The sequence below is a fragment of the Aquarana catesbeiana genome, linkage group LG02, assembly GCF_042186555.1.
Source record: "Aquarana catesbeiana isolate 2022-GZ linkage group LG02, ASM4218655v1, whole genome shotgun sequence".
In the NCBI taxonomy this organism is placed as follows: Eukaryota; Metazoa; Chordata; class Amphibia; order Anura; family Ranidae; genus Aquarana; species Aquarana catesbeiana.
Window position 1 is genome coordinate 400663985 of NC_133325.1, and position 22250 is coordinate 400686234.

The window sequence follows — 22250 nt, forward strand, 5'->3', positions numbered from 1 at the left end:
ATTAAGTCACTAAAGGTATACACTGCAAGACCCTGGTTGTCCATGAGATGGCAAAAAGTGTTGTGATGATGTCATTAGGAAACTGAGCCAACACCTTAAAACAAGGAGGCTCTTTTTATATGGCACATTTTTTTCTAAAAAACATGCAGGAGTTTTATGTAACCACAACATTGCTTCTATAAATAAGGAAAAAAATTACCAGGGTCTTGTTAAATAAATTAATGAAAAGTACAGCACAATAATTCATTTTAGTGTATTTAAGGTGTGCTGCGAGCCTTTGTAAGGTAATTCCTATGTTGACGAATACTGGTTTCATTAATCCTATATTCTACATAACTTCACACCTTCAGCCACACACCCTAATTCCTAACCAGAGATGGACACAGTAATCATTTAGAAGAATCAAAAATACACTTGCATGCAATGATGATATAAAATTCACTCAGAGGATTAAATATTTGGAATTCTCCTTTTATTGATATAAAAAAAAAGAACAAAAGAAAAACATTACCAGATTAAGAATAAAATGGTTAAATTCAGCTTATCCATGAATAATGTGAAAATAAAACACAGGTTAGATATTTACAGTCTGCTAAAATACATTATAAACAGTTTTCAAGAAGCATGTGCAAAGAAATTAGGTACAAACTATATGAGAACTGAAGAAGCTCTTTGTTTATGTACAAGAAAAGGCCTACAAATAAAGCTACTATTCTCAATAAAATTAAAGGTCACCTCCACTCGAAGATGATATTTAACTTTTAAGTGGTTGCTGTTAAGTCAAGTGTTGGTTTCTTATATCTTTTGGGATTCCAAAGAAAAGCTATTTCCAATTCAGTCCAACGAAAACAGCTATATCAAAAGCAAAACAATGGTGTCATGCTCCATTGGTGGATTCTTCATGATATAGAAGAACTGAGGAATCCAGCTGTAAGAGTGACAGCTTTGCTATGGCCTTATGGGAGCGGCTGATGACACAAACTACTAAGGGGAAAAACCTAAGAGAAGCCAGTGCTGAAGGTATTTGGCTAAGCTTCCTTCACTCTGCTCCACAGGCATAAATATGTATGCTCAAGCGAACATAATGTGCATATTTATGCCTAAAACCACCAAAACAAGACCACTCCCCACAGTTAGGATTGTGCTCCGACCTCCTCCTGAGGAGGTTTGTGCCCACCTTAACTGAAATAATAAATACTGGCAGGGTATGTTGAAGAGTATGCCTTTTTCCTTTTTTTTTTTTTGCTTTATTTTTTCGTCTAAATGAATGAGACAAATAACTAAAAGATAGAAGCATTATGACAAGCATCTCAGATTACCTATTTACTCATTTTTATATGTTATTGTGTGCTGGAATAAGCAGAAGCTCTGTTTTTAGTGCAGGGTTTCAAAAACACACTTCGGGTATTATACAATTAATAAAGAACATTGAAATCACATAACCATTTAGGTACGTTTCAAAAGGTATATTTTAAAGTGCCTGTGAAATAAGTTATTACTCTAGTGCTGGAGAAACGTTATACTTACAGCTTTTAGTAGAACCAAATATTTTATATATGTATTATATTTACAGAAAATACAGAAAAATCAATACGCTATTCTAAAGGTTATGTTGGCAATCATGGGGGACTACACAGCTAAAAAAAAATGAAAAATAATTATGCAGTGTAGTCCCATCATCTAACGTTATTAATGCATGTACCTATCCATTTGATCTATAAACAGAAAATTAAATCCTTTCACTATTAGAGATGTTTCTCACAAATCCAGGAACTAGACTACAATTACATTACATGTTTTCTTTCATGGACTGTTGAGTATATCACCTATAAGGATATGTTCGAGATTTTCTAAAGGTGGTGCTGTTAAATGCTATATGGTGTGCCATGATGTTGATGAAAAATCACATATGGTAAAACTATACCAGCATATAAACAAAAAATAAAAAGTAACAGAGGCACTTGTATTGGGGAAGCAAATGAAATTAAACCACAGGACTTTCAGGATAAACTCATTTGTTTTGAAGTAGATTATGTAGTACATTTATTTAATAAGTTGGCACACACTGCATTTTGAAGTATTTTTTTTTTTTACCTTTTGTTAGTCAACAACCAGCCACCAAAGGCAAGATCACTAATCACAACTATTGCATCTACTAAACATGTATACCAAATTATGAGCATGCTATTTTTTTTACCAAATTATTTAGCTTACTGTATGAGGTTGTGATTCTGTTAAAAAAAAAGTGAATATAAAAGAAGGAAAATGTGCGCACTAGAAAAAAATAAATGACAAAGGCTTTGGTGGAAATGCATTTCATTATTACTGACATAAAACGAAAAACACAGTTATGATCAAGACAAGGTTGGTCAGGTGAACGACACCAAAATGTCAGACAGCCTACCGACTGTTGTTGCCATGAGATCCAACAGTCAACATCAGTCTGATAAGCTATCCGACAGGATGGTAGAGCCATGGAGATGTCACGACGGTAGATGAAGGTGCAATGTAAACACGACAGGCAAGATACAATGGTTCTGAAGACAATGGCTGTGACTTGCTTTAAGCGTGTAACGCTGAAAACTGAATTGTGGGTTAACACATTTAAATAATATATTGAAGGGGTAATACATATCACAGCCCTGCTAAAAATGTTAACGTTTAACTAACACTGGAAAAAAAAGAGGGGGGTATAATATATATAAAAAAAACACATACTGTACCATGCTTTTACCTACCTTTTATGCCCCTGAGATCTACGGTGATGGTAATACATGCCCTGTCTGCCTCTACTATTCTATCCACATGTGGATTCATGAAATGACTTGGACTTACAACCCTGCCCCCTTCCCCCTATTTTTATGAATGAATTTGGAAAGAGAGGCGGGGCTGTGACTACTCTGTTCTTCACATATACGAACAGCAGTGCAGCTGCTGACAGAACAGTGTGAGACATGTAAGAGTAAATTATCTCTGTCTGGAAACAGTTAAATCATAGTGTATAATTTTATGCAGAAAATCAAACTGCTAAGCTCTTGATTCACCATCATCTACTATCTGCATTTACCAGCATCAATCAATACAGGCTACAGTGGGGAATAAGAATTATGGCATCTCTAAATCAAGGTTACAATTTAAAAAGAACACACCACTGACATTTCCACATATACAAACTCAAGGTCAGTATCAATATAAAGTGATATCCATATAAACTCAAATAAACAGAAAAAGTGTTATTACCATGAAGTTTATAGGTTTTAGTATTGTACTTCACAGTTTACTTTTGTGCTGTTTGTTTCCGATAATGCTTGTGCACTTTTTAAGCTGGAACTCGATTGCAAAACGGTCCCACGTGCGTCATTAGTTGTTGACTCATTCACTTGGAATGTTTGTGCTGAGAACAGAAGGATCTCAAGACTGACAAAACACACAAGTGGGGACAGGAGATCCTTTTCAGCCACAGACAGCAGCCAACAGGTACAGGGAAAGTGTTGGTACCAGCAGGTTTTTCCGCTGGCTGTGCAAGTGACGTTATTAGTACAAATTAATGGCAATGCATGTGTGATGAAATGACACATGGAATAAATGTATGATGTAACAGATCTAAACAGAATAATGAGATTATAATTGTTACTTTGACGTATTATAATATAACATTTTTTTTTTCTTGAAGTTAATTTGCTCTTTGTAAAACAGCCTACATAGCTTTAGGGCTAAGTGATAAAGTGCTTTGATAAGATATGATGTTTTACTACATTTTCTGGATGAGTCAGTAACATGAACTCAGCTAGAAGGTGTCCAGATCTAAATGTAGAGCAGCCGGATCTTAAACATTTTGCATCTCTAAACCTGTATGGCCAAACATATAAGACATTCAAAATAATTAAAAAGACAAAATGTCTGTAACTATAAAACCTTGCTCACTGAATAAATCCAAAGAAAATAACAGCAAGTGCAGATTGCTTCTTCCAGGTACCTAACATGGTAAGACAACCCCCGTAACCCTGAGATCTAAATAGGGGCATGAAAAGGTCTACTGGGTGTTCAGTAGTGCCGGTGTGCACAAAGTCTATTAGTGAAGGTTTCATTAATACAGAAGGTCTAGGCGATTGCTTCACACTGGGTGTTGGCAGTAACATCAGTCCACCGTGACCCTGCACCCCTTGATTCCCTCAATGACTACATCAGATTGATACTAGCATCCAGGACACCATCCAAGTACAGCATGATGTCAGGTCTTTTGCATGAGTGCTAAGGATTAGAAGCTGGAACTTGTATTAAAAACCCTTAAAACCATTAAAGATCTAAGCCACCCAAAGTTTGAGCCCAGAATTAATATCTTCAATAAACTAGGCCTTTGTGTATGGGGGCACTTTCGTGGGTGGGCATAAATAATAGTATGTTAAAAAATTATTTACTTTACTATTATACTTTTTATATTTGCCTTTAAGGAGTAACATTCCGAAATAATTATATTGCATCCTGATTTTATAAAGCCAAAAGGAAAACGCAAAATGAAGCCTAAATACCAATTTAGAATTAATCTAAAACTTCCTAGTAGTTATATAAAACAACGGTAAATCCTAAAAAATTGAATGAAAGAAAAAACGGTGCTCTGAAGAGTTAACTTGGCTGCCAATGACTCAGGCTTGGCAGGAAAACAAGTGGAACCATGAAGACATTTTCTAGGAAGCCAGCTGTAATATTAAGTCAGCAGTAAAGGCAGCGCCAGAGCTAAATACACACTTCCTTCTTCCTGCTTCTGCAAGGCAAGAGTGATTGGGAAATCACAGACAAAAGGTTTTTTTTTTTACAGGGAGGATTAACACGCACGCAATCAACTTTGGTCCAACAGCTACGGGGGTGGAGTAGACAAAAGAATCAATGCAAGAGAAATATAAAACTAAGCACATATCACAAAGAAAGAATGAAAATTAAACTTAGGGAGGGTAAAAAAACAGACACGAGAAGTTCTGGAATGATCAAAGGTGGCTTTATAAAGTTCAGTTTCAACTTTCCATTCTATAAGTACAGAATTAAAAAACAAAAACAAAAAAACAAAAAAGCAAGTCAGTTTTTAAAAGAACTGGACGGTTACCAACTGTGTTCACTGATTTCAGTGAGCACCTCAAAACCAAGACAATGGGTAAGGGCACCGAATAATGTACAATTCCTACCTCCAAAAAAATTATTGCCGAGCAGACCGCATTGCATTATCTTTGCCAAGACTATCAGAACTTTTGTTTTAAAGTTAATAGATGGTTTACGGTGGTTTAACCCAAGCAAACTGAAAGCCTGTGTTAGATATTTGAGTTCCTTATCTCTCCCATAATGTTACAGACAAGTAATTTATTAGCAAAAAAGTAAACTGGACACCTGAAATTGTAGACTAGCAGGGCACCTATCAAAAGTTAGGCCATCATGCCATAATATAGTCCATGTGCAAACCAGACTTGTCAAGAACTCTACAGGTCTTCAGTATTTACAGGGTCACGGGAGCACACTGCACAGCAATGTGGAAATGTCTCCCTCCAGTCATATAACAAAAGTCTGAACAGCACTTTCAATTGGTTCGTCCAGTCAAAGTAAACACAGAAAGTCACAACTTGACTTCTTTTCACACCAACTAGAACAGTCCAAAAGGTGATGCACTGCAACACCCTGTCCTGCTTTCAATGAAATAAGCTACAGTAGGTAAACTATGGCACTTTAGCTGCTGTAAAATACAGGTTCCAGCACTGCATGAAACAATGTAGTTCCACAAAAGTCTAAAGGCCACAGACCTTTTAGGTGTACCGTGACATTGTGGTTTTCACGCTCCCACAGTTCTCAGTCAAGAAATTCAAATTTCACCTTGTGCTTTCCTATAGAGACAAGCAGCATATGGGCAAAGAGTCCCTTATTTATTCAACCCATTACAATACTGCTTGCTACACAGAGGAAAACAAAGGCCTCAATTTTTCTTGGCCAAAAATATGGGAGAAAGAAAATACTGTGAAACAGTACCCTGAGTGGCAAGATATGGGCTACAAAGAAATTAAAACTAACTCACCATAAGAGGAAAAAAAAAGCTGAGATGTTAAGAAAAGGATATACATTACCTTATTTTGCCAACAGACATCTCTTATCCACAGAATATAAATGGTTACCGTTTTATAATGTGAAAAAAATATTAGAAAAAAATAATTTAATATGATTTTGAAAAAAAAAATTATTTTGTTTTTAAAATGTCCAAAGCTTAAATTGCCAATTTTGCATTTTAACGGTTAATCAGGTCAAATGAGGTTCTTAGGAGCATTTTGTCTTTTTTGTGTCACCCGCCCATTTACTCCCAGAGTCCTTCCCCCTTATTTTGTCTTCTCAACAGATACTTTTTTCTGTTGAACACGCTTGTCGTAGCTCTGTGCCATAGAGTTGATGATGGAAAGAATGAAATAGAACACCATAATGATGACCAGCTTCTCAAATGCCCATGATAACCAGTTTTCACTCTGTAGAAATAAAAGGCACAATGCAGTATGATGAAATCATTATAGGAAGGAGTAACAAAACCTGCCCCACCTCATGTGTCTAAATACTGACTCATGTTAGCTGCCTTTTCATTTCAGACTGGTCTTTCTAAACTCTAACGTCAGTATATGCTGATACTATCTCTACTATACTAACCAAAGCACACAAAAGACTCACGATTTCAAGGTCTGGCTATACTGTACATTCAATCATTTCATTATCTTACAAGGTACCAAGACCTATTAGCTATCACTTTTTCTATGTAGTGCCGTTTGTCCAGTAGGAGGCAGTGTTAAACTATAAAATAAAAGTTTCAGGCATCAGTTACACTGTTATAGGAAATTTCTGTCTACCACTTGAAGATATACACAACAGTTGCTCAATTCTGTGATCTACCTATCCGACAACCTGCAGGCTCCAGATCACTAGTGGCAAAGGTCTATGATGTTTTTCCAGATAAATAGAGATTAACAGCAAGCTGTGCCTGTAGAAAAATGTAACTTCTATACTGACACATGACTCTGATCTCAGATAGATATGAAAAACACAAGAGAAAGGGTCTTCTACTGTAGGCTAGTACAAAAAGGGTCATCAACTATTTTTTGTTAATGGCTGTTGTAATAACTGTTGATTGCATGTGCCTCGGTATTTTCTATATATATATATATATATATATATATATATATATATATATATATATCGATAGAGATATATACCTATAGAGAAATATCTATCTATCGATATATATACACACACTATAGATATCTCTCTCTATACAGATATAGATATATATATGTCAGGGCATGTAAATCAGTAGTTATCACACTTTTATATTTTAACAGTGACTGTAATAGAAAAAATAAATACTGATAAGCTATAAAAAAAAAAAAAAAACTACACATGGATTAAAATAGGAAATAGCAAAAATAAAAGTGCAATTGTTGACTAATGAATGTGAAAAGGGATTTTGTTCTAAATCAATAAAAAGACAATAAATGATATTTTATAATAACAAACACATGATGCTGCATGGGCTGAAAAGACTGGTATCCCCTATACATAAGTGCAATTTTCTTACCTGTGGGGCTCCTTTTTCTACTTTATGATGAAGTTTCTTTCTTTGAGCCTCTAGGTATTCTTGGAACGGCTTTTGCAGAGAAGGTCCAATACTTGGAACAGACCTGGGTCCATTTTTAAGCCGGGAGAAAAAAAGAAAAAGAAGAAAGAAGGAAAAAAAAAAAAAGAAGAAGAAGAAGAAGAGGAAAGGGAAAGCAGTTAGAGATTTACTTACTCAGGATGGAACACATGAATGTGGCATGCTACGATATGAAGACAGCACAGGACAGTGAGGGAGGCTCTTAGCTGGGTTATGTGCACTGCTGCAGTGCAGAAAACCAAATGAATGACTTCTGGGAACTCCCACATTTATCACCAGCGGTTCCTGTAAGAACTGGTTTGAACCGATTAATAAGGAAATGAGTGGTGCTTGTGTCATCCTCACTTGAAACAGAAACTGCCCACCCTTTTCTAAACTCGCCCCTTTGTGTTCAGAAAGGCGTACCTTTCCTTAAAGAAGAAGGGGAGAAGAAAAAAAGAAAAGCTCAGTATCCTAACCCTTTACCAACCTGGCAGAACAGAACATGGTGTTTTACCATACATCATGTCTTCCTCTGGCACTGGAAGAGTTATTAATCTTATGAATGCGTCATGTTATTGCAAAAGAATGGATTAGCTAGCTCTGAAGGGACCTCCCTGCTGGTCAGAAGTCACCGATTAGAAAGAAAAAAAAGCGAAACAAAGCAAATTCTCTGAATCTGCATCACAATTACATTATTTTGTTACATTTGTAAGCAATTGTGCTTTGTAATGATTTCCATTTCTTCTGCAGTTTAACTAGTAAATTAAGTGAACCCTCCAGAGTCCTGCAACAACCTTGTTGTATATAAAGACATAGATAAAACACGACAGCCATTATTACATAATTACAAGCATCAGTCACTTTCAGCCAACACTTCACACACCGGTTTAAGGGTTGCCTACAGCGATATGTCGGAATAGCCGAAACAGAAAGTAGTAAGTGCGAGGAACAAACTCCCAGCACAGGTTACATTTTTTTTTTCAATTGTAAAATAAATTAACCACAGAAGAAAGAACTGTCCTAAATATTTATTATTAAAATTGGCTGATGACATGGGCTCTAATCTTGTACTTTTTTTTAGCAGGTCTCTTGTTGAAAAAAGCACATGATAATATTAAGCTGATTAATAATGCTTACATTACAGCTTGGAACTAAAGATATTAACTATTACACGGAAACTTTTTAAAATCGCGATTCCAAGATTAGGACTTGTTTAAGCCGGTAAAACAACATTCTGTAGACACGATAAATATATGAATAAAAAATAAATAAAATCGTTAGATAGATCGATAGATCGATCTATCTATCTATCTATCTATCTATCTATCTATCTATCTATCTATCTATCTATCTATCTATCTATCTATCTATCTATCTATCTATCTATCTATCTATCTATCTATCTATCTATCTATCTATCTCATAGATAGATATATCTAAATCAGGGTGGGACACTTCTGCTGTGTAGCCAGTATATTATTATTACCATTATACAGGATTTATATAGCGCCAACAGTTTACACAGCGCTTTATGTTAGGGCAGACAGTACAATTACAATTCAATACAGGAGGAATCAGATACTATAAGATCACATCCAATGTGGACCTCCTCAATTTTCCACCAGACACATATCAATAAATAGGAGATGCAATCCTGGTCTTTACAATATTCTCTTTACTTCAAATCTTCATATACAATACAGGTAATCTGAATTAAGCGACTGCACAGTTTCAAACATAACCATTTTCCTCATCAAGCCGCATGACACATGTATATATAGTAAAAAGAACATTATATATATATATTAAAACCTTACATATTTACTATACAGTATTTATATAGCGTCAACAGTTTGCACAGTGCCTTACAAAACAAAGGCAGACAGAACAGTTACAATACAATGAGAAACAGAGGGCCCTGCTTCTTAGAGCTTAATATATAGATATATTTTTTTTAACAGTTAAATGTACATATGTACATACAGTAAATTATTATTTTATGTGCTTAAGGAAATAACATGGTACCAACTGCTTACCTTTTTAAGTTTATGTTATTTTGAATATAACCATTTGTATAATTTAGAAAAATATATGCTCATTCAGTATCTCCCAATTAATTTCCAAAACTATTTTTCTTCTCTGTATGAACCCATACAAAACACAGCCTAGAGATAAATATTCAATTCATGGCCAAATTGTAGGGCTACCATCATCGGTCATGCTTTCCTGCTATAGATTAGTAATTTCAGCAAACAGTTGAATCATCAGACAGGGCTGGAAATGATGATTATCCTGGGATAAGAAATCACTCTGGGAACCCTTTTACTAAGAGTATGAGCAAGATGCTGATGTCGTGCAATGACTGTGTTAGCCCCTACGATGACTAGCCTACATACGGCTGCAAAGGTAAAGACTATGTTACATTTTTACTATAGTTTAAAACATATTTAAACTATAGGCTCTATGGGACTGGGCTCGATTTTTACCACAATACATATCTACAAATAATTGGTCATTGATTATTCTGTTAATTTGTAATAAATTAGAATTGCTTTTTAGCCTCCCCTACTAGTTTAAGACACACTTTATTCTGCTTTTATTGTTTCACTCTATATTGCTAATTTTCTAACTTTTACTTTTTTCTAATCAATAGTATCCGGTTGGTGTTTCATTCATAAAATCTTTGCTCAGCCACTTTACTGACATCTTACTCCACAAAACAATTCAGAACAGTGCCACTAACCATTAAGTAGATTTCCCTTCAAACATATGAAGAGTACAAGCTGCCTCTTAAGTGAAAGTGTGACTTCACACGTTTATGCTGAGGTTTTACAGCAGCTTCAAGCAAACAAAGCACGTGGCTTTTGAGGTAAAACTCCAATAGGTTTAAGGTTATTTTAGTAAAAACGTTCACTTTCCATTTATGTGCTTGGTGCTTATCTGTAACAAGAAGATTTTACTTATACGAATGTAACAAATGGAAAGTTATTAGTAAAAAATGTTATGTCTTAAAGAAAAGCTTCCTTTGCTTTATGTTTGGAATAATCTTTATCGCTGGAGAATAAACTTCAACATGTCCAATGTAATAACTGAACTGATGCGTAATCCAAAAAATATATATATATATACATAAAACATATTTTGCACATTTTTATAAAACATTTTTTACACAATCTCATTTATAGTATTTGTTGCCTGCTTTCTAAAAGTTCAGGTTCAATATCTCCAAATATTGCCACAATATAGCCACAATTCTCTTTGTGTCAGTAGTAGAGAAAAGCTATGCACCTAATTACTCATTTCAGCCTACAAAAAAAAAAATTAAAAAACTGTAATTAGTAGTTCATTTTCAGTATTCTGCACTGGTGTACCTGATGCAAATGTAAAATTAAGAGTAATGATTTAAAACATTATTTGCGGCTAATATTTTAAATCTTACATTTTTCTTCTTAATTATTATTTTACTAGAACGCTTTCTCTGTAGCACACTGTATTAGAAGACACCACAATGTGTACTGGTAATATAAATACATTCACCATATTTTTTTCTGAGACATAAAACTACTAATTTTGTTTGATATCACTATAGCTTCAACTTATTTTTTATAATTATTATAGCATAGTTTTCTGGTCCGACCACATTTATCAAGGCAATTAATTTATCCTATTTACACACACACATCCCATTTTTAAGAAAATTTTAAAACCCTTTTTTGCACCAAAGTTTCAAAATCTGTATTACTTAAGAGCATCACTAGAATATAACAATGAAGGGGTTCAGCCATTAATGTTCAGGAAAAAAAGTATGTGTGTGTGTGTGTGTGTGCGTGTATATGTATATATATATATATATATATACACACACACACACACACACACACACACACACACACACACACACACACAGTATATATACTAATGTGTGTGTATATATATATACACATACATACATATGCACAGTCAACCATGCATTACAAAACTGTAAGCTCTTCATTTATACTGCCATTCAATGTCTTTTGGGACTTCCATTCTATCAAAACATGCAGACTATTTCTGCCTGCTCCCACTTTACCAAGAGAAAAGCAATATCAGCAATTCTATTAAAAAAATGGAAAAGTGGACAATTTTATGCATAACGTCCATTAAAAAAATCTAGCACAAATAGATTAATATGATCACAATTATTTTTTCATGTTAAAGTTAGATTAAAGAACATTACACGATTTAAAAAAATAACCATTATGTGAACGATCTAGTAATAATATTAGTAATATACATAAAGAAATCCCCACACCTTTAAAGAAACTGACATATCAGACTTCTTTGTAACAAGGAACACTATTGCTCTATGTAAGGTGCGATTGGAGGGCAAGGGACAGCCAAATGACAACTGGCATTATTCTTCTACCGTTTGCCAACCTCATCGCTTAAGTACCCCCAATGGGCCATGTTTTGGAAAATTCCCTTAGATAAAATAGCTGTCATTAATTCCATGCCATTGACACTGAATAAAAAGCTAAATTCACCTTTAGGAACAGGTTACCAATTTTTTGGGTGTAACATGTAACATGTTTCTAAGCACCCACTTCCTATCCCCAGAGCACCCCCTCCTGTGACAACGTGCCGGGGTTCCTCTCCCCACAGTCACTGTCATATTTAAAATTGATGTGTGCCTCTATGGTGCTCCACCAGCACACTGCATTATTCATTCACAGATATGTGAACGAACAGACTACAACTCCCCTCCGCCACCATGGCAAATGGACTTGCCACCATGGCAAATGGACTACAGCCTCCTACACACGAAGAGAATAACGCGCGAATGATCGTATGTTTTCTTTTTGCATGCTAGTCTCACACTGAAAATAAAGAGGTTACTAAAGTTACAAAAGTTCTTGTACAACAGAATACAACTTCAGAAGTGATATAATGTGTTGTATTGTATTATAATGTATTGTATTCTGTCGTTTCTAAGCATGCGTGGTCTTTTTTTTTTTTTTTGAATGAATGAATACTGTAGTGATTAAACGAAAATTGTACATTCTGGTATCGTACGAGAAAAATTTTCGAGTTTGTCCCATTGGAAAATTTTGCATGGACAGCCATGATTGGCTCTAGTAAGCTGTGTACTAGCTATCAGATTATCGTACAATCGATTCAAAAGTTGTATTTTTCATCAGATTTCCTGATCTCGTGTACTAAGCATAAGAGTGCTGTAAGCAGTGCACTTGTAGTTCACAGACTATTCCTCTAGCCTTCTAACCGAAAGTCTGTTGTGGGTGCAATGCTTTGCAGGCTTCTGCAAAAAGAAAAAAATACATCTGCTTTTTTTCCTGTAAAACGTGCATGTATTGTTTTTTTAAAAGGTGAACCTAGCTTTTAAAGCACCTGTGCACAATAAGGGAAATCCTAAAAACATTACCTGTTAAGCACACTTGAGGACTGAAGTTGGGAACCACTGGTCTACAAGCTTATTGAGTGTGCTGGAAAATATTGCTTCCTGTTATGTCATCTTAAAAATCTCTTCCTGCTATGTCATCTTTAAATATACAGTATATACTGTTCTGATAAAATCCCCAATATTTGTTTTTTATTTATCCTTGTAACTTGTAAAAACATCTTGTCCACGAATCAGTTCATGTAAAATGTGAAACTTTATTAATGAATTTCTTTTTTTTTTTAAATAATTAATTGTTATCATTGATGGATTTCTAATGGGTTGTTAAATAAAGTATTTTATAAAAATACAAAATAAGATCAACGCAATTTTCTTTCAATATTTAGTAATAAAAATGTTAAAAAATCAACATATCATAAGGGTAAAAATGTGTACCTGGGCTAAAGAATTAAAATGGTCTTAAAGTGAGAGGCAGATATTAAAATATAACAGCCCAAGCTGGTGAGCCATGTAGATAGATATTTCCATCTAAATTTTAACTAGTCAACATAATGTCTTCCAAACATACTTGCTGTATTTCTAATGTTCTTTTCAAGTTCAAGAGTGAAATGGGTCACAAATACCTTTGCAGTTCAGTGCTGATATACCGAATGATCAAGAATGTAAAAGATGTGGTTTTAAAAAAATGTACAAAAAAAAAAAATAGCACTTAAGGTTGGAAATTTGTGGTTGATTCTTTGTTGTGTGTACTGTTCTTTGAGTTCACTGCCCAGTTAGTTTAGGTACAAATGTAAGCAAGTGCTAAATTGCAGATGATAATTTTGTAAGGGGATGGATTGGCAATGTTAAGGGTTTCCTTTCCCTAACAGGGCAAAAAATACATAATTTGGGTGAGATATGCATAATCTAAAATTAGTAATAAATATCCAATAATTTTTTGTGTATTATGTTACCACAAAATAATACTCTCATGTATTAAGTGCATACTGTATCAGAAGGCAATCATTTTCATGGTAGTGGGCTTTTAAAGCAACCCTGTTACTAAAAGCCTAAATGGAAATATATTACCTGTAAAGAAGATAGTAAATATTTACCCCAACACTGAAGAAATGGCTGCACTCCAAGATCCATCAAAATTCGTATTTAATGAACACTTATGCCCTGTACACACGGTCAGATTTTCCGACGGAAAATGTGTGATAGGACCTTGTTGTCGGAAAATCCGACCATGTGTGGGCTCCATCACACATTTTCCGTCGGAATTTCCGACATACAATGTTTGGGAGCTTGCTATAAAATTTTCCGACAACAAAATTCGTTGTCGGAAATTCTGATTGTGTGTACACAAATCCGCCGCACCAAGTGCCACGCATGCTCAGAATAAATTAAGAGATGAAAGCTATTGGCTACTGCCCCGTTTATAGACCCGATGTACGCGTTTTACGTCACCACATTCAGAATGATTGGATTTTCCGACAACTTTGTGTGACCGTGTGTATGCAAGACAAGTTTAAGCCAACATCCGTAAGAAAAAATCCATGGATTTTGTTGTTGGAATGTCCGATCAATGTCCGACCGTGTGTACGGGGCATAACAGGTGCGCTTATTCATTACAAAGATAAGTCAGCATTTTTTTCCTTATATACACCTATTTAGTATAGCAACAGGTGATACAGATCATTAATGGAAGACTTCTTTTTAGCCACATGTGATTCACATAAACATTAATAAGAAAGAGAAAGACAGGGAGTATCGATCTCCTGTGTCCCCCACTGCGTATTGTGGTTCGTTCAGCTGACCCCTACATCATTACAAGACACATTAGTGACGTAGGGGTTGGAGGGAGTAACCACTGAGCGTAGCAGGGGACATAAGAGAGACAGCCCTGAAGTGTCAATTTCTGAACATACTTTAGCTACTAATACTTCTTCACAACAGTGGTGTTGGGCACTGTGGGCAGAATAAGTAGTACATTTTTATTATCATCTTTACAGGTAACATGTATTCCCACTTGGATTTCAGTGAAAGGGTTGCTTTAAAGATGATAGTCTGTCGGGTGAGCTGACTTTTGGAGAGATCTTTTTTGGCAGGTTCACGAATATCAGTATCTTTACAATAGTCAAAATTAATACAATTAAGGGAATGTTTTCAAATTACATTTTTAAGACTAGTACATGCGGGCTGAATGTAGGCCGGTTCAATAGAAACTGGCCGACATTCGGCCCATGTGTATGGTTGCCGGGTCCGACAGAAGGCTCATGACCGAAAAAGGTCTGCCGATTGGCTCCCAATCCCCCTGTCAGAATACAATGACCGAGCAGGGGAGAGCGATGTACTAACATTGGATTGTTAGTACAGCAGCTCTGACCTGAACTGTCAGGGTTTTTTTGTTTAACCCCCTGGTGGTGTGTACGAGGCTTCAGACTGACTGGAAGCTGAATGCTTAAAGGAGGCAAAGAGGATCATTTTTTTTTTAATCCTACTCTACAATAGGATAAAAGAGAATATAAACAGAAGGGTAAAAAAATAAAATAAATAAATATATAGTTGTGCTCATAAGTTTACATACCCTGGCATAATTTATGATTTCTTGGCCATTTTTAAGAGAATACGAATGATAACACAAAAACTTTTCTTTCACTCATGGTTAGTGTTTGGCTGAAGCCATTTATTATCAACTGTGTTTACTCTTTTTAAATCATAATCACAACAGAATCTACCCAACTGACTCAGATCAAAAGTTTACATACCCTGGTGATTGTGGCCTGATAACATGCACACAAGTTGACACAAAGGGGATTGAATGGCTATTAAAGATAACCATCCTCACCCGTGATCTGTTTGCTTGTAATTAGTGTGTGTGTGTGTGTGTGTATAAAAGGTCAATACGTTTCTCGACTCCTGCCAGGGTATGTAAACTTATGAGCACAACTGTATATAATATATATATATATATATATATATATATATATATATATATGAGAGAGAGATAGATATAGACATATATATATATATATATATATATATGTGTATATGATACTGTATCTATCTATCTATCTATCTATTTATCGAGAGAAATATCTATATATATTCACATACATACACACACACTCCTAGTGTAATTATGCCACTATTCTGATCTGTGTGTGTTATATGCAATTGTTTGTTTCCCACAATACACATAATCACAACTATGAGTAATAGAGGGGTTAAACAATGTTTTTTCTTTTTCTATGTGAAGACACTAATGACATGTTCTATAAAGACACACTATCATTCAATCTATGTGAAAATGTGAACTTTGAAACAGTTTTTTTTTTTCCAGGCAGTGATCTCACCAGTACCAACGGTTAGTATTTTAATGACTTGTCATTTCCTGCTCTGATAAAGATTCTCATGTTATTTAACCAACCATTTCCTTGAGGCTGAACCAATAGCAGGATGCCACTATGGATGACTCAGAATGGACCTCAGAATTCAATAGCTTGACTCACCCATCTAGGTTGCAATGCCCTGGAGAGAAACATGAGACCCAGGTGCTTCTGTCTTTCATCTAGCACACACACACACAAACACACATACACAACCCTTCTTATAACGCATGTTAAGAATTATCATAAGAGGCTTAACTTGTGAAGACAAAACACCAGCATAAGAATCCTTGAAGAAAAAAAAGAAAAGTTTTTTTTTTTTTTTTTTAAAGCTATTTGAAAGTTAGTCTAATGTCTAATATTCTAAAATAAAGGTCACTATCCTTGTGTTAAAGCTTTGTGAATTGAGCCTATGTCTTGTCTACTGAACTGAAGCAAAGAAGTGGGTAGACAAAGTGATACCAGCACAAAACCTTCACAGTGATGTATAAAAGATGCATAAGTATTTTATCATTTAAAAGCAGATTCTGCACAAACTGTAAGTTGTCAAGGCCCAAAAAAACCTTACTTCAGGCAAAGCATTATTGCTTATGGAAGAACTTGATTGTTGCCTAACAAAGGGACACTAAAGGTTTGTTTTTTAAATAACAAACATATCATACTTACCTCCACTGTGCAGCTTGTTTTGCACAGAGTGGCCCCAAACCTGCTCTTCTGGGGTCCCTCAGTGGCTCTCTCGGCTCCTCTCCGCATCAGATAACTCCCTGGGAGAAGTGCTCTCCCGGGGGGGTTACCTTGTGGGTGCTCTCCCGAGTCCAGCATTCGGCGTCCATAGACGCCGAATGCAGGACTCGGCCCCGCCCCCCCGGTGGCCGCGTCATTGGATTTGACAGCAGCGGGAGCCAATGGCTGCACTGCTATCAATCTATCCAATCAAGAGCTGAGAACCCCCTGCAGAGAGACAGCGCGTCCCCGTGGGACAAGTTCAAGGGTTCAGGTAAGTAAAACAGGGGGGGGGGGGCGTGCCCGCTGGGCCGGTCAAGGGCAGGTGTTTTCACCTTAATGCATAGGATGCATTAAGGTGAAAAAACAGGAACCCTGTAGTGTCCCTTTAATGTAACGGCGTCTACAGCGACAGGATCTTATTACAATCCAGTTACTTATTACAATACAGTTGGATCAGGCGACAGCATTATTTCAGTATGCAATCTCCAGCCGCAGAAGCCATCCCCTGGCTGAACAAGGATGCCCAGCAGTACTTGGCTAATATTCACCCTAGGCCCAAACATGAAAGTTTAGCTTATCCATGCACATTTGTGGAGGGATCTTTGGTATAAACAAATCCTTTTTTTGTGGTCAGTTTGTGACTGCACATCCAATTACCACATGTCAATAAAATATAGCTTAAAACTGGTTCTCGGGGCTCCCCAGACACATGGACTCTTTAATTTATAACTTACTGAATTTCACCGCCCCATAACTCCCCCAAAATAACACAGGAACAAAATGGGAATAGGACTTGCAAATACAGTTATTTATTTTATTTTATTTATTTATTTCAGGTACTTATATAGCACCGTCAATTTTACACAGCGCTTTACATATACATCGTACATTCACATCAGTCCCTACACTCAAGGAGCTTACAATCTAAGGTCCCTAATTCACATTCATACATACTAGGGACAATTTAGACAGGATCCGATTAACCTACCAGCATATCTTTGGAGTGTGGGAGGAAACCGGAGTACCCTGAGGAAACCCACACAGGCACAGGGAGAACATGCAAACTCCAGGCAGGTAGTGTCATGGTTGGGATTCGAACCAGCGACCCTTCTTACTGCTAGGCGAAAGTGCTACCCACTACACCACTGTGCCGCCCAGTTGACCCCAGAACGCAATAAAATAACTTACTTTGCACACAAATCCTCAATCAGCACAAAATATCAGGAATTTGGTTACTAGATTTCCTATACCAGATGTTCCAAAGAGTTGCTTCCAGGCACACAACAAATTCTGGAGAACTTGGTTTTACTGGTTTGAGTTCTCTTCCACTGATTTCTGCTCTGGGTGAGGGGTCAGACGGTTGATGGCCATCTGCTTCCCCCCCTCTAATCCCTCCTCCAGTTCTCTTACTCAACTCCCCTCACCCCCTTCCCTAACCTTTTCATCTTCTTCCTAGCCCTAAGTTCTAATGCCTTCCTGACTTGGGGCTGCATTTGTCTTGCCTGGGAGGTGCAAGAAGCTCCCGGTGATGTGCTCCTTGGGGGGTGATGTCCCAGAGCTGCCAGGAAGACACTTTTGGGCTGCACCACACCATTGGGGTTTCATTGGCACTAGGTCACATCACCTTTTCTTACATTGTGCCTTTGGGGTAGCCAGGGCATTTTTATACGAGCCCGAAAGGCCCGCGGTCTATTGCACATGACAATTTTTTTGGTTGTCACATTTTTTTATGTCACAAGCACTTACATTGCAAGTGTGTTGTTTTTGTGGGGGTTTTTTGCACAGAGACGGAGGGTGCAGGTCATCGGGGGGGCCTACCCTGATGTTTGGGGTAGGTTCTGTGGCCTTTGAGTAATTTGTCTCTCCCCCATCTGGAGGAGTCTCTCTTGAAAAAAGCCCCTTACCAAGTACCAGACAGACTGGCCTTGGCTGGTCCCTAAGAAGGCCTGTTTAGACCACGATGTACCCTGCCTGTGTCAGGAGCCTTGCGCACTGGGAGGTTCAAGGTTAGAGGACTTGTCTCTTCGAAACATTGGCCATACTATACCCTCTGTGAACTTTTGTGCTGTGATTTCACAGTTTACTTTTTCTGTCCATGGGAGTTTCAACAATGCACCACACCAAGGAGCTTCTAAAAACAACAACAAAAAAAACCCCCACCCAATATGTTTTACCTCATTATTAACACAGTCCATGTGATGCCATACTTAATCTCAACAAGGTAGACTGAAATTCCTAATTTGCTAGCTGTCCACTGCCACCAGTGGCAGCTCATTCTAGAGTGATGGAAGATGGCTAGGACCCCCTGTTACATGACTGAAGGCCAACAGTATTCTAAAATACACACTTGCTTAAGAGAATTCAGCTTGAATCAAATCAATGTTACATTCAAATTAGTTTTTTCTTTTTCTAAATGAGTATCACATAAGGATGCATGCAGAAAAGCACACATTTTTTGTAAGCTTCACGCAGTACTAAGCTACCAGGAAACCAAATACCACATTATTCATGTAAGGGAAAACCCTGAAATGTGCTTTAGAAAGGGGAAATAGACTAAGAATTTCTGTTCACACAAATGGCAGGTATTTGGCAATGCCTGTCATACTATGAAACCTTTTGTACTGGACTAACAGCTGCATAACTACCTTATTTCACTTCTTGGTTAGGACTCCAATCAAGACTGAACCTCTATTAACCACAAACAGATATTCCAAGGTACAGTTCTACCATCTGGACCCAAGCTCACCTTTTTATCTTGGATAACAAAAATCCCAAAACACTAAAATACCATTAGTGTGAGTACAAAAGCTACACACCTGAAAGAATTTACTGCTACAAAGACCAGATTTTTTTGTGGCTTGATACAAAGCTTGGAGCATATCTTATGGGCAGTGATCATTGATTCAAGCAATGAAAAAAAGGTACAGAATCTGCTGAATATTCCATCAAGCTGGAAAATGCATGCAAAGTAACAGCCTAAAGGGTATACAGACTGGGTAAAGCCCAGCAGGATTATCTAATGGGAAAGAAGGATACTATGAGGAGCTGTTAAAATAACTAAGCAGAACATTTTATTTACTGGCAGTGCAAAAGAAGTGCAGTCTTGTATGTGAGACCATGAAAAAAAGTGATGGCACTGTTGCCACTACATCACAGCCAACTTACAAACAGCAAAGTGGGGGAAGCATCTGCAACATTAAAGCTTTCTTTTCTCTCCACATTTCAGATCCTGCTCAGCTCATATTTTTTCAAATTAATCTACGTGTGCCTCAAAAGAACTGAGACTATAATATCTGGCCAGTGCTGATGCCAATAGTGCTTATTGGGTGCTCTTATTTATAATGAAACTAAACTTGGAAAAAAAAGTGCTTTCTTGTTATGGTTTTAGAACAGACTTTTCATCATATGGGAAGAAAAATATGACAGTATGGATGCTTTCACACTGAAAGTGCTGGCCATTAACGCTTTTGCACCGTTTTTTGTCTGCTAGCAGAGTGCTTTTTACCCCCCAAAAAAAGGGTAAAAAGTCCTGTTTTGCGGCACTTTCAAAGCACTTTTAAGCCTTTTTCCAATGGGCAGGACATTTTGGGAGCGCTAAATACAGCGCTCCCAACCCGCCCGAAAGATGCTGCTTGCAGGACTTTTCAGAACGTCCTGCAAGCGCACCGCCCCAGTGTGAAAAAACACACTGGAATTGGAGGCGCTTTTCAACCACTCAGCAGAGGCTATTTCCAGCGCTAAAGCACCTGAAAACCGCCCAGTGTGAAGTTGGTCTAAGAGCAGTACAAGGCTCCATTAACAAGAGCTGTGCCTGTAAATAGCCACTTTCTGAAAACCAATTATTAGTACAAGGCACAGAAGGATCCAACTAGGGCACAAAGTGAACTAAGTATCAATAGCATGCAATAAAAATACATGTTGTTTAAAATATTCTGTTTGCAAATACAATTGATCTGTATATTGCATACTATATTTGATTCCACAGCATGGTTTGCTGCTTTATAATGCAAGACAGAAATGGAAAAGCTAAAAAAAAAAAAAAAAATCTGAGAGGTGATTATGTATCATTATTGCTAGATAAAACTGTGCCCATCAAATGCAACCTCCCTTTGCCAATTAATTTCAGACTCACTGTGCCCATCATATGCAGCATCACTGTGCCCATCATATGCAGCCTCACTGTGCCTGTCACAGTAGGCCAATCACATCCACATTTCACATAAAATAAAATAAAACCACTTAACAGAAGGTGTCCACATCAGAGCCCCCTTTTACATCACATGTCCCAATCAGAGTCCCCCTTTACAGCAGGTGTCCCCATCGGCATCCCCCTATAATAAGGTGTCATCAGCATGCCCCTAATAAAATCAGGGGTCTTAATCAGAGTCCCCCTTTACATCCGATGTAACTATCAGAGTCCCCCTTTACATCAGGTGTCCCCATTAGAGTCACCCTTTACATTAGATGTCCCCATCAGAGTCCTCCTTTACATCAGATGTCCCCATCAGAGTCCCCCTTTACATTAGATGTCACCATCAGAGTCCTCCTTTACATCAGGCATCCCCATCAAAGTCCTCCTTCACATCCGATGTCCCTATCAGAGTCCCCCTTTACATTAGATGTCCTCCCTCTCCCCCCCTCATACTCACAACTCTGACAGCAAGTCGCCTTCCATCCACCTTCGGACTGGCGGGATGAGTCAGAGAAACCAGAAGTGAAGGCACAGCACCCGCCAATCACTTACCACAGCAGGGAACAATGCTATAGAGGGAGTGTTCTGGGTGTAGATTTCAGCACTCTAAGGACTTTCTAAAGGAAGCCAATGGAGTGTTTTGTTTGCAATCACGTCATGCTTCCCACAGCAGCTGCCCTGCACACACTAAAAGGGCCATTACTTTATTTTTTTCCACTGATTGCAGCACGTCATGCATCCCATACACTTTTTTTTTTATTATTATTATTTATTTTTTTTTATGATGAGAAGCTTTGGAAGGGCGGCCCGCCACTGGCTGATAGAAAAGTAATTTCTTCTGAAGAATTTTCTGCAGAGTAACCTGCAAATGTCCAACACAGTCACTGCTGGGTAAGAGCCAATCAGTAGGGAGCA

The 22250-nt window shown here is 37.2% G+C and overlaps 1 protein-coding gene across 3 annotated transcripts in view; it reads right to left on the reverse strand.

Annotated features, from left to right (window-relative positions):
• Positions 1-455: 455 nt before the first annotated feature.
• The window catches only part of VMP1 (vacuole membrane protein 1), a 240108-nt gene continuing 218313 nt past the window's right edge, over positions 456-22250 (reverse strand). For all 3 annotated transcript variants that reach the window (XM_073615266.1, XM_073615265.1, XM_073615267.1), the window contains exons 12-13: positions 7589-7691; positions 456-6491 (exon numbers count right to left, since the gene is read on the reverse strand). In XM_073615266.1, the coding sequence (XP_073471367.1) occupies positions 6348-6491; positions 7589-7691 (247 nt within the window). In that variant the 3' untranslated portion in view covers positions 456-6347. The remainder of the gene's footprint in view (positions 6492-7588; positions 7692-22250) is intronic.